A 13,617-nucleotide genomic window follows, 5' to 3' on the forward strand; every position below is an offset into this window, starting at 1 on the left:
GTCACGAAGAGTCGGACACGACTAAACGACTAAACAACAACAAAAGGAAAACCCAAGGGTCAGGAAATGGTTCTTTTATCCCAGGGTGTGAGGAAACCTTTTGAGGGCGGCATGATCTGAATTTCCACCTTGGGGGGGGGGTTGCATGCCAGTGTGTGTAAGCCCCCAGGCAAAAGGAGCAAAGGGCCCCATTGTATAGAGAGAGAGATTTGGGCTACACCAAAAGCCAGAGGTTTTGTTGGTTGTCCATCCTCCCAAAGCAGGCTTCTCTCTGCCTGGGCAGGAAATAGGCCTCACCTCTGTAATGGCCAGCTAGAAGTGCTCAGGCAGGGGCTTGGAGCTGAGCCGAGGAGAGGAGCTGCCCTGGGGGGAGTGGGCACCGTCCAGGTGAAGTCCTTCTGGTCTGGGGGGCCACAAAACAAACCTCCTGTCAATATCACTGGGCTCCCACGAAGGTGAGAATGATTTCAGCTTAGCGCGGCAGCCGTAAAGCCCCAGGTACATCTCCACGTTGACGATCCTGGGCTGCCCTAGTCCAAGGTGGCTTAAGGTTTTCACAATCAGAAAGAGCCAGGTAGTTAAATCTAGCAGAGGTTTTATTGGGAATGTTTCGAACTACAGTCTGCAGAAATCTCTTTTCTGCATAGCACAGGGCAAAAAATGTTTTGGGGTTTCGATGCTGTCCCATGGCGGACCAGTGCGGGGAGGACCGGTTTCAGGTTTCACCTGTACGGGAGAAGCGGTGATCCCGGCACACAGAATCCTGCTCTGCAAGACATTGCCATCCGGAGCTTCCTTGCACCCGGCCAGTCTAGGCGCTGGGTGCGTACTGCAAAGCCAGGCGGTCAAAGTCATTCTCCTTCAAGGCAAAGAGACAGACGAAGCAGAAGAAGAGTGTGAATTACAAGGGGATGAAACCTTGATTGAAACAGACCCAGAATCATAGAAATGTAGAGCTGGAAGGGACCCCGAGGTTCACCTAGTTCAATCTCCTGCTAGGCAGGATTCTTCGCTAAAGCATCCCTGACAGATGTCTGTGGACCTGACAAGAGTGTGCCATTTGCGCAGTGATCATGAACGGTGCGTTGGGAGAAGTAAGGTGTTCAAAGCTCCAGAGAACACCCCTTCTGTCCATCCACAGAACAACGTGCCTGTTGCGTCTCTGCATGATCTACCCTTTTGGCATTCTCAATCAGACTCTGCTTGGGGCCAGAATTTTCACCTCCACGTGACTGGAGGTAGCAGAATTGCCTGACACGAAAGAGGAGGCTGTCGCTCACCTCTCTGCGTGAACCACACCCAAACCAGAAATCTGCCAGTAGGACGAGAGCACAAGAGCAAACCTCCACTCCCGCAGCTTCCAGCTACGGGGATCCAGGAGCACGGCTGCCTCCCACCGTCGAGGCAGAGCCAGGCCATTGTGGATCGTGGCCATCAATGAATTTGTCTAATCCTCTTTGAAGCCATCCAGGTTGGTGGCTGTTGCTGCCTCCTGCCGGAGGGAGCTCCACAGTTTATGCCCTGCAGGGAATCAAGTCTCCCGAGGCACATTCTTGTGAATGTGTGAGGGAGGGCCCTGCCCACCCACTGCTCTCATGGGGGGCAAGTCAACTTATGGGAACTCTTAACTCAGCTTATGGGTGTTTTTTTTAATGAACAACCATTGCATGTTTGGGGTCTGATGTATCCCTTTTTGTAAATTGAGCACTTTTTTATTGCCAATGAAGAAAATGTAAACTCTCCATCCTTGTGAAAGTATTTATGAAGAAATCAGATTCCATCCTACCTATATTTTGTTCCAAGTGAAACTGATCAATGAATACAGCTGCAAGTATTTCAAAACTAGTTGTCTTAAATGCTTGAAATCTTATAGTTTCAATCGCTGGGATTGTCACTGTATTGCTTTAAAAAGGACTGTACTGTAATGTTCCAGTAACTTGCCTTCTCTTCTGTTTTAAAAGCATTGTGAAAATATTTTGCTCTTGAAGAGATGTTCAGAACATGGGAAAATAGATGAACAATCAAGTTATTGCATCCCTAAAGATTATGTACACCCCCTTTACTTCCTATTAAAAGTAACATCTTAAAAAAAATTTATGGGAACTCCAAGACAGTGTTTCCCCAACTTGGGTCCCCAGCTGTTTCTGAACTACAGTTCCCATCATCCCTGGCCACTAGGCCTGCTAAATAGGGATGGTGGGAGTCGTAGTCCAACAACAGCTGGAGAACCAAGTTGAGGAAACCCTGGGTTGAAAAGCTCTGTCTTTGTTCTTACATCCTTGGATGGCCATCTGTCATGGAGGCTTTAGCTGAGGTTCCTGCACTGCAAGGGGTTGGACTGGATGACCCTTGGGGTCCCTTCCAACTCTACAGTTCTATGATCCTCAGCCCCACCCACCCCGGGCTGGGAGAACAGAAGAGACGGTCCTCTTACCTTGGTCTGGTGTTCCTTGATAAAGGGGTGATGTCGGTGGGCATCTTTCAGCTGTGACAGGTAACGGTTGGTGACCTCAAAGGGAGGAAGAAGACGGAGGGTCAGACAAGGGGAGAGTAAAGGGGTCGTCAGGAGGGGAGAAAATGGCACAGGTGGGGGGCTTTCCATGGGATGGTGACATTTTGCTCTTTGGGGGCTGGCAGAAATTCCTGCTGCTGTTACAGTTACGGAGCAAGTTGTCCCTATGGACCCAAAGGTAGAGAGCTACACATCTCTCCAGAGTTTCACAGCTTAACAAAGCAAGATTTAATCATGCACCCGAGAACAGCTGCAAAGCTAGTCATTGCCAGACAGTGGAGATCTCTCAGCAGAGACCTTTTTTGAAGCTCAGGTCTCACATGCCGGGGGCTTGATGCTCATGGACAAATGAACCGCCTTGAAGCATGAACATCGTAGGGGGATGAGGAGCGCCATGGTTGCATTTTATTCAACATGCAGAATCCACGGAGCATGGCTTTCGCGCACCAGGAACACCACGGAATGACACTTTCCATGAATTATTGATGCTTGTGAAAATAATTTAAGAGCTGGACAGAACCTGCATCCTACTCAGAAGCAAATCCACCCTCTGAAGGAAAGAGTGTTATTTATTATGTAACTCTGTTTTAAGTTTTTTAATATAAAAAATGTGTTCTTTAAAATCTAATGCATGTTTCTGTATGGTAACATTAAAAAATCCGCTGCGGGTCGCTTGGAGAGCTTTGAGTAACAAGCAACTAGAAGTTTCCCATTTTATAAATCACTTTGAGGTTTTTCCACAATCATTTCATGAAATAAAATAAAAAAGAATAAGAATAAAACAATAATAAGCACCAACATAAAACCAAAGAATACCCTCTGGTCTTTTTCCACTAAGTGTAGGAAATCCAGATTAACACAAGCAAAAATTTAGGGGAGGGGAATATCCTTAAAAAGGGATGGAGGAGGGGAGATGGGCACTGATTTTCCTAGATGAAGGGCAGTGGAGAGGGAAGAAGGCAAGGAGCTGGGGGCAGAAGCTTCTCACTTTGTATGCTTTTTAATGTTAAGGTCTTAAAAAAAAAGAAACCCCACTAAGGTCTCAGCTGGGAAGCTTCACTTGGTGCAAATGTCTCCCCCACCCCAGACTGTAGTTGGAAAGAAAAGGAAGCACAGATTTTGGAGCAGGTGGGAAACAGAGAAGGTGCCATGAAGCAAGAAACAGGCAGGGAAGGCTAGTTTCCAGATATGGAAGGGCAGCATCTGCATCCCTCCGGGTGCAGCTGGACTCCCAACTGCTGCTGGGATGCTGGGAGTTGGAGTCTGGTGGGTTGCAGAACCCCCCCCCTTAAAAAAAGAGGGGGCGGCCCTCACCTCTGGAGGCTTCCCCAAGTGCTGCGAGAGGACGACAAAGTTGATCAGGGTTTCAGGATGGCTGCTGTCCTGTAGGAAAGGAGGAGAAGTCAACGCTAAAGGAGACGGAGCCGCTTGTCTTCTGCTGCTTCAGAGGGCAGGACCTGAACTGAGGGATTCAAATCGCAAGAAAGGAGTTTCCAATTCAACTTTCTGACGGTAAGAGCTGCTCAACTCCCTCAGAGGGTGGAAGACTCTCCTTCCTTGGAGGTTTTTAAGCAGAGATTGGCAGGCCACCTGTGGGGCGGGGGGGACCTTTAGCCAAGATTTCTGCATTGCAGGGGGATGACCCTTGGGGGGGGGGTGTTTCTTCCCATTCTGCGATTCTAAGAAGGGAGGACAACTCATCACCAGGCCAGCTGATAATTCCTCTAGCTTGTGGTTATCTGCCCCTGCGCTGGTGGCACAAAACCTGCTTGGGCCGCAGAAGATGGCTGGTGCAATCCACACGGGGCTGAGTCTCTCTGCCTGAATTCAATTGGTAGGGAGTTCCAAAGTTTAGGAGCTGCCACCCTGAATGTGGAGCAGGTGTTATGTAGCACCTGTAACAGGGGCAGCTCTGCTGACAGGGTGAGATGACCTCGTAAGTCCCAATGTTCTAGTCCTCATTGAGCAGAGGACAGGACCAGAACAGGAATGAGCCTCTGGTTGGCCCCATCGGCCATTGGGGCTCCCTGGCTCCCACCCTGCCAGTTCCTATGGGGAACAGCCGCTGCTGCACTGACCGCCTCCCAGGTGGGGATCTCAGAGGCTCTTGGTGGGCAGGGGGGGGGGTCCCTCACCTTGTCCAGAGCCTCCTGGAGCACCCCCTCGGCATCATCCCACTTGCCCTGGCCCATGTAGCAAGCGGCCTGGCCGTTGAGGAGCAAGAGGGTGGGCGACCACTTCTCAGACATCTCCTGGAAGATGTAATAGGCGTCCTGCAACTTCTCGCCGCCCTGCAGAGAGAGAATCACAAATGGAGAGGCCACCTCAAGCCTTTCTCCAGCCAGAGGGCTGCTTCCCCTGCTTGGGCCGGTGGTGGGCGGGGCTAAAGGTTAAAGTGGGTGGAGCAAGGCAGGCACATTCCTAGACATGCCCCTCACTCTGTCCAGCAAGGGTTCAGACGACACATTTCCAGCCGAGCAATTTTTTCCACTATTTCTATTTCAGTGTTTCCCAACCGGTGTTCCGCGGCACATTAGTGTGCCGCGAGGTGTTGCCTGGTGTGCCGCGAGGTGTTGCCTGGAGGGAGGCGGGCGAGTCCAAAAAAGGTTGGGAAACACTGTTCTATTTAGTATACTTACATACCGCCCTTCATCAAAAGATCACAGGGCCGTTCACAGAATAAAACACAAGTAAATAATTTAACCGAAACAACAAAACATAACCCTTCATAAATAAAATAAACAAAACCTTCCAAGGATGGTGCAAAGCAGGGCCACCGGAGAGGCCTGGAGGGCTACATGTGGCCTCTACGATACGATAATCTTTATTGTCGTTGTCCCATACAGAACAATGAAACTGAAGAAATCTACACCAGAAATTCAAAAACCAACAAGCCTGCTATCCCAGCTATCCCAGCCTGGTTAGCCCCCTAAAAACTCTGATACCCCATAATTAAATACAATATACTCCCACAGAGACTACCTTACACTGTGTTTAAAACCAGAATCACATTTGGATAGAAACTGTTTCTCAGGCGGCTAGTCCTAGTCTTTATAACCCTGGACCTTTTTCCAGAAGGCAGAAGCTGAAAGAGATCATTTCCGGGGTGCGCACGATCCTGCGCTATCTCTGCAGCTTTCTTATGACACCTGGAAGCATAGATTTGATCCAAGGTGGGAAGAGTGCACCCAATTATTCTCTCCGCAGTCTTTACAGCCCTGGACAGCATTGTTTTTCCCCTGGGCATGATGCTCCCTAGCCACGGCGAAGAACAGGAGAACGGCACACCGAGCCCAGCGCCCTGTTCTCACAGCAGCCAACCGGATGCTCCAAATGGGAAACCTGCAAGCTGGACCAGATCACAAGAGCACTGGGGTTTCTCTGGGGTTTCCAGCAACTGGACACATGACTGACTCCAGCCATGGAAGAAGAGCAGAGCCACCCTGGCTAGGAACCATCACTAGCTTTCTCCTCCATGAATTTGTCCAATTCTCTTTTAAAAGCCGTCTAGGTTGGTGGTGATCACCACCTCCTGTGGCAGGGAGTACCACAGGTTAACAATGGTACTTCCTCTTCTCTGTCTTGGATCTTCCAACGTTCAGCTTTGCTGGATGACCACAAGTTCTGGCGTTATGAGAGAGGGAGGAAAACCTTCCACTCTCCACGGTCTTCATGCCATGTGTAATTTTGTGCCCTTCTGCCACGCCATCTCTTTCTCACCTTTTCTCTGAACTAAAAAGCCCAAAACACTGCAAACCCCATATTCCCTATCCTGAAGCCTTTTTGGGAGGAGGGGGCTGCTAGGCCATGTCCCTCTCCTGGTGTTTTAATAAAAAAATGACAGAATGACTTGGCTTCACCCTTGGCACAGGAATGCACGATATGGTACCCACCAGGGCGAGATTCACCCAAGCCGTCGCCAGCTGGGTCAGAGTCGCGTCTTCGTCTTGCTCCTGCATCTTCTTCAGCTCCTTCCTGGAGGGAGAGAGAATGTGACTGGAGATGGAACCTGGGACTTCTGCTGGCAACACAGGTTCTGTAACACTCAGCCATGTTCTTTCCCATAAAGACACTCAAAGATTCTAGTCCTCATGGTCCACAGCAAAAAAGATGATTTACACATAGGAAGCTGCCTTATCCTGAACCAGACAATTTAATCCACGTAGCTCAGTACTGTCTACAGCAGGGGTCGGCAAACTAAGGCCCACGGGCCGGATCAGGCCCAATTGCCTTCAGGATCCGGCCCGCGGACTGTCCGTGGATCAATGTGGGGATTCTGTTCGTTTGGACTGCACCATTTTTTCCCCTGAGCCATTCCATTCCACCCCCCACCCCCCCCCACACACACCGTGGTGCCGCCTCCTCCCTCCCTCCTCCTGGCTTCTCCCCGCCCTGCCTAGAGGAGGAAGGAGGCTGGGCTCAGCTAGCTGAGAGCCATTTTTGCAGCCCCTCTCTGGAACCAGCCCTTTTGCACTGCTCATCTTCCCTCCTCCTCCTCCTCCGCCCTGGTGCTCCTGTGGGCCAGAGAACAGAGCAGACCAGCTCGCTCTGCCTACCCACAAGAAGCAGCAGCAGCAGTGGTGGCAGCCCCAGGGAAGGTAAACGCAGCAGCTGGGGCTGGGGAAGAGGACTACTTGCCCCCCTCGGCTCTTCTTCCAGCTCCCCCCTCAGTGCCGCTTCTCTGGCCCATCACAAAAATTTTGCTGACCCCTGGTCTACACTGACCAGCAGAGACTCTCCCAGCCCTGCCTGGAGATGCCGATGAGGACTGAAGCTGGGACCTTCGGACCAAGGCTCTGCAGCTGAGTTATAGTCCTTCCCCAATGGTTAGGGATGGCCCAGGGCAGATGTCTAGCAGCTGCAGCTGGTATGCCGGCTGAGACTCTGCCTGTCTACTCCCTGTCTCACCGGAGTGGTTATCTCCTGCTTGGACTACTGCCATGCGCTCTCCGTGGGGCTACCTTTGAAGGTGACTTGGAAACAACAACGAATCCAGAATGCAGCAGCTAGACTGGTGACAGGGACCATATAACCCCGGTCCTAAAGGATCTTCATTGGCTCCCAGAACATTTCTGAGCACAATTCAAAGTGTTGGTGCTGACCTTTAAAGCCCTAAATGGCCTCAGCCCTGTGTACCTGAAGGAGCATCTTCACCCCCATTGTTCAGCCCAGACACGGAGGTCCAGCTCCGAGGGCCTTCTGGCGGTTCCCTCCCGGAGAGAAGTGAGGTTAGATGGAACCAGGCAGGGGGCTTTCTCAATAGCCACGCCTGCCCCTCCCATCGGGGGGGGAGATAAACAGCTATGTGATTTTTAAAAGACATCTGAAGGCATCCCTGTTCAGGAAAGCTTTTAGTGTTTCATGCTGCATTGTGTTTTGACTATTTTTTGTCGGCAGCTGCCCAGAGTGGCGGCATACAAACTAATAATAATAATAATAATAATAATAATAATAATAGACTGGCAACATTGAGAAGACCCATCCAAAATCACGCCTAAAAGCTTCTGAGGTGCTCCTGCTCAGAGGAGACCTGCTGAGGGCAGAGGCCTCCAATCATGTGGCTCCAAACTGGACCTCGCTTATGTGTGACAGAGCCAAGCTTTCTGTGGCTGCTTTTGCACTGCACCGCACATGCAGGAGGAGGTGGACGAGGGGATGGACGGACGGACAGACAGAAGCCGGCTGGTGCCGAAAGCAACTCCGGTTCTGGGGAAACTTACCGGGCCAGATCCAGGCGATCCAGTTTCAGAAGGATCTGAATGGTCATTGCCATGCTAGAGGGAACGAGAGAAAGGAGAGTTTTAGGAACTTGCACCTGTGAGTTTGCTGCCTGTGGACCTTTGGTCAGACAAGAGCCAAGTTCTTAACGTCTGAAACTCTCGTGGGCTTAGTGCCCAAAGAATCCTGGGAAATGTTGTTTGATTAGGATGCCAAGAGCTGTTAGGAGACACCCCCAAATCCTCTCCCAGAGCTACAGTTCCCAGGGAAGAAGGATTGGTTGCTAAAACATTCCAATAATTAAGGTAAAGGTACCCCTGCCCGTACGGGCCAGTCTTGACAGACTCTAGGGTCTCGTGTTACCACCCTCCAGACCTCTTGTGGTGGAGGCACATGAAGGAAGGCCTCAGAAGATGATCTCAGGGTCCAAGGAGGTTCATATGGAAAGAGGTGGTCCTTGAGGAATTGCAGTCCTGAGCAATGCCTACTCAAGAGTAGCCCCACTGAAATTAGCAGACCTAACTTAGCCATGTGTACACAGTTCAGCACATCTACTACAAGCAGAGCAAGCATTAGTCAACTCAGTGCAACTCTGTGAATGTGGTTGGCTATCAGTTCCTCAAAATATGGAAGGAGCCACTCTCCAGAAGAAGCCCCGGCTGCAGTTTTGTTTCGACCGTTTGTTCTGGCTCTTCAACCAAAAAGGCTCCCATAGAGCGGCTGACATGCATTCAATTGAAACCAGGTGCTCTGGGCCCAGAGGCTTACAATCTAAAAAGACACACACACAAGGAAAAAGGCACAAGGAAGGATGAGGGGGAAATCAAACTCAGGCACCAATTCATCAACAGTTGTTCTCATACAGGTCAGATAGCACAGTTCGGGGGCAGGAGGTACCCTCTGTTTGTGCTATAAGCCAAGAAAAAAAGCCGCCACCACAACAACAACCCAATTCCACTCACCCCTCTAAGCTGTCCCCCTGGTGCAAGGTCCGCAATGCCGCATCCAGATTCTGGTCGTGGAAATAGACTGAGGCCGCCATAAGAAGGAAAGTGTTGTGAGTGACGTCAATGCTCTTAGCCATCTTCTTGTCCAGTTCAGCCACAATCGCATCTCTTTTGACACAGGGCCCGGGGTGGGGAGAGAGAGGAATGCCACTAAAGTAAGCATCAGGAAATGGAAGCAGTCCAGACCCCTCCACTCCCAGCTCTCACCTGGGAGTTGCCCCAGGGTGTCTTTGAAGACCACAGTTAATGGCAAAAACCACCATTTGCAAGCGCACCTGTGAATGCCTCTCCCCACATGATCCCTGGATCCTGCGGTCCTTTTCACAGGCCCCTCTCTGAACGCCTAGTGTTAGAAATTCCCCAGGCGCGTTTTGCGACTGGCGCAAGGCCAGCTGTGACCACGTGGAGTTCTCTGGGTGCCAGCTTGGCGACTAACATCTCCATCTGGCTGGCCCCTCCAGCTTTCTTAAGCAAGTAAGCAGAAGAGATAATTTATTGCATTTATATCCCATCTTTTTATCCAAGGAGTCCATTGTTCACCAACACCCCTCCTCAGTTAATCCCTACAACAACACAGAGGCTGTGAGTGACTCACAAGGTCACCCAGAAAGCTCCATGACTGAGTGGGGATTTGAACCCTGATCTCCCAGGTCCTAGTCCAGGGATCGGCAAGGTTTACCTCACCTGGGCTGGTTCACTCCCGCAGAGATCGCTCCGTGGGCCGGATCATGCCTGCGCATGCACAGATGTGATTTCCGACGCTGTAGGAGTGAGTCCCCGCTCCGCGCTGCACAGGTTTAGTGCGCTGCACGGGGACTCACCGGGCGGGCGGCTTGGTTTGGGGGCAGCTTGTGGGCAGCATGTGGGCTGTTTAAACGACCCTTGTGGGCCGCTTGTCACCCATGGACCGCAGGCTGCCAACCCCTGTCCTAGTCTGACTCTCTCACCACTGCACCCCACTGGCTTCCTAGAATCCTTCTGCTATGGGGCAGCTCTATAAATTAAGTAGGCAAATAAATATGGGGGAAGCAGAATGTCACTTAGAGAAGGATCTAAAATATTTTCCTTGAAGCTTGAATTTGTTTTATTCTGTACTGTTTTATTTGATGTTTTAATGCGCTATAAACCACTTTGAGGTGTGTTTTTTTTCCAAAACATGAAGAGGTATAGAAATGAAATGATTAATAATAAAAAATTTCACTGGGGGGAAAATGACACCTAGACATTTTGTTGTGGCGACCATAACCCAGGTTTAAGGTGCCATTTTGCAATTAGCTTATACATCTGAGTTTCTACCACTGCATGCACCTCATCTGAGGGGACCACACAAGGCAGGGACTTTTCAGTGGTTGCGCCATTTTGCAATAGGCTCTCCCCAGGCTTTTAAAAAAATTGTTTTTATTACTTATCAAATTGCTTATAGAACCACAGAGACAAATAAACCAACAACAAAAATCCAATAATATATCCAACAAGAGGCAGGGCCTACAAAAGCTAAGCACATGAATTAACATCAAATCTAAAATCATGGGAACCATAATTCTCTATATGGAAGAGGGAGAGATATTTGAAACAAAACTACATGAAATAAAATCCCACCACACTGAGTGGAAACGATCAGGATCTTCCTGCCCCCTAGAGACCCATAACTTATATATTTATTTTCTGCAATAACTAAATTCAAAGGATTTTTATGGTGTATCAGTGGCATAGAGCTAGGTTTTTTTAATGATTTCCACTGCTGCACGATGGAAAGTTCATCAAGTTCATCAAAAAGTTCCTTTTGATGGAAAGTTCATCAAAAGTTCCTTCTATCTACATATGTAACAGGGATAACTGGGGACAGCTTTTACATGCTAAGGGTCAACCTGTCATCCAGAGTGCGCTGCAATTTTAAAATCTGGATATTATGCTAGAATCCAATCACCATTCCCAGGAATTTGATTTTCCAGGAGAAAGGCTGCTGTGTCTGGGCACCCAGACCCACCTTTGGCTCTCGTTAGAAAGGTATTCTGCAAACATCCGCACAGCTTGGAGTTCCGGAGGTGAGCTGGGCTTGATTTCATCCAACACCACGCCATATTTTCGCTGTACAAAAGGAGAAATGGGAAATCTCAAAAGTGAATTTGGAAAGACAGGAGGCATGGATGTTTCTGAGACAGTTGCTTTCAAGGTGTTATAAACAGTGGTGTTATAAACTTCAAAACTCAACCCACGCATTGGGCAAGCCTGTAAGAAGAAGAAGAAGAGTTTGGATTTGCTATCCCGCCTTTCACTCCTTCAGGAGTCTCAAAGCGGCTAACAATCTCCTTTCCCTTCCTCCCCCACAACAAACACTCTGTGAGGTGAGTGGGGCTGAGAGACTTCAGAGAAGTGTGACTGGCCCAAGGTCACCCAGCAGCTGCATGTGGAGGAGCGGTGACGCGAACCCGGTTCCCCAGATTACGAGACTACCGCTCTTAACCACCACACCCACACTGGCTCTCACAGGCAAACTGTCCTTTTTTCCCCCTGAAGCCTCACCTGGGCAATGTAGGCACGATACAGGAAGATATCCCTTTCCATCTCTTTGTCGGGACTAGAGGGCTGAAGAAACAAGAGGGGGGGGGGGAGTAGAATCATTTGCAGTTGAAGGGCAGGAGTGGGAGGAAACATAGAAGAGGAAGCTGTAAAGAAAGTCTCATAGAAATATAAGAAATGTAAAAACCAGCTGGTTCAGGCCGGGGGTGGTCCACCATGCTTGGGGCAAGCAGATGTCCCAAAGCAAAACGGCAAGCAAGATTTGAGCAGAAATGTCACATTTTGATCACCGCTTGGACTACTGCAATGCGCTCTACATGGGGCTACTTTTGAAGGTGACCCAGAAACTACAACTAATCCAGAACGTGGCAGCTAGACTGGTGACTGGGAGCGGCCGCTGAGACCACATAACACCGGTCTTGAAAGACCTACATTGACTCCCAGTGTTCTCGAAGCTACCAGTAGGAGTTTGACCAAACTGCGGGAGGCAGTGGAAGACAGGAGTGCCTGGCATGCTCTGGTCCATGGGGTCATGAAGAGTCAGACACGACTAAACGACTAAACAAATGTTTCCGAGCACAATTCAAAGTGTTGGTGCTGACCTTTAAAGCCCTAAACGGCCTTGGTCCAGTATACCTGAAGGAGCATCTCCATCCCCATCATTCAGCCATACACTGAGGTCCAGGACTGAGGGCCTTCTGGCGGTTCCCTCATTGCGAGAAGCCAAGTTACAGGGAAACAGGCAGAGGGCCTTCTTGGTAGTGGCACCCGCCCTGTGGAACGCCCTCCCACCAGATGTCAAAGAGAAAAATAACTATCAGACTTTTAGAAGACATCTGAAGACAGCCCTGTTTAGGGAAGCTTTTAATGTTTGATGTATTACAGTATTTTAATATTTTTTTTGGAAGCCGCCCAGAGTGGCTGGGGAAGCCCAGCCAGATGGGCAGGGTATAAATAAATTATTATTATTATTATTACCGTTCCCCTGACAAACAGGCTTTGGCAGGCTGTTGACATTCCATTCTCTATCTCACTCCCTTCGCCTGTCCTATCTCCCAGGAAGCTTCAAGGATATGTTTGGAGGGACAGTCCCGGATTTACAGAAGTCATCCTGGTTTCTGATTGATCCTAGAATGTCCCACTTTCCCTTAGGATATCCCTATTATCATTGGAGGGTCTGGAGTTCTGCGACCCCCGAGCCAAGGAGATAAGCTACTGTACAACTTTTTGAAGAGGCACCTGAAGGGAAGTTTTTTTTATGTGAAACGCTTCATTCTGTTCCTATATATGTTGGAGGCTGTTCTGCTCATGGACTCGGGCGTCTCTCCTTCCACCGCGGAGGCGCCATCAACCCCCCCCCCCCGACCCCCCGCGGCGTCTCCGGCTCTTCTGTCACCTTGACTCGCTGCGCTTCGTTAATGGCCGCCTGCGAGGCGCCGATGTAGAAGTTGTTCCTGACGTCGAAGAGCTCGTCGGCCTCGCCCTGGGTCGCCGCCGCCGCCGCCATCGCTGCGCTTCCCTCGCCCGCCTTCGCCTCCGGGACCGGGAGCGGACACGTCTTCGCCTCCGGACTCTCCTCAGCGCCCCCTCGCAAGGCACGCCGGGAAGCGCCGATTGGCCGGCACTCGCCCTTTCGCCGCGCCCGCCCGCCCGCCTGACCAATCGGGAAGCCCCGCGGGCGAAATGCTTGCCGGGAGATGGAGTTTTGGGGCCGGAGGAAAAAGGAGGCCCTTCTGCTTAGAGATACGAAAAGGGAAGAGGGACCCGCTCACTGCATACGGGCTCCGCCTGCTGGAAAACAAGCAACTAAGCTAATATTTTAAACAAAACAACCGCCTCTTCCTGTCAGAGCCACTGAAA

At 50.3% G+C, this 13,617-nt stretch overlaps 1 protein-coding gene across 1 annotated transcript; it reads right to left on the reverse strand.

Annotated features, from left to right (window-relative positions):
* Nucleotides 1–578: 578 nt before the first annotated feature.
* COPE (coat protein complex I subunit epsilon) lies at nt 579–13,356 on the reverse strand. The gene is made up of 10 exons (XM_077921939.1): nt 13,154–13,356; nt 11,761–11,823; nt 11,225–11,325; nt 9,193–9,345; nt 8,233–8,286; nt 6,406–6,487; nt 4,648–4,803; nt 3,827–3,895; nt 2,435–2,509; nt 579–859 (listed from the first exon to the last, which is right to left on the reverse strand). Exons 1-10 carry the CDS (start codon nt 13,262–13,264, stop codon nt 812–814), a joined length of 912 nt encoding a protein of 303 aa, XP_077778065.1. The 5' UTR covers nt 13,265–13,356; the 3' UTR covers nt 579–811.
* Between the last annotated feature and the right edge of the window lie 261 nt (nt 13,357–13,617).

Source organism: Podarcis muralis, chromosome 18 (genome assembly GCF_964188315.1).
Source record: "Podarcis muralis chromosome 18, rPodMur119.hap1.1, whole genome shotgun sequence".
NCBI classification, from domain to species: domain Eukaryota; kingdom Metazoa; phylum Chordata; class Lepidosauria; order Squamata; family Lacertidae; genus Podarcis; species Podarcis muralis.

What these genes read in the sequence shown, in the direction of transcription:
- COPE (XM_077921939.1), bottom strand. Translation starts at nt 13,264, where the DNA reads ATGGCGGCGGCGGCGGCGACCCAGGGCGAGGCCGACGAGCTCTTCGAC. An exon ending in TCCAGGAGGCTCTGGACAAG is followed by an intron (nt 3,896 to 4,647) that starts GTGAGGGACCCC and finishes CCTTTCCTACAG; the next exon opens with GACAGCAGCCATCCTGAAAC. An exon ending in TCAAGGAACACCAGACCAAG is followed by an intron (nt 860 to 2,434) that starts GTAAGAGGACCG and finishes TTTGCCTTGAAG; the next exon opens with GAGAATGACTTTGACCGCCT.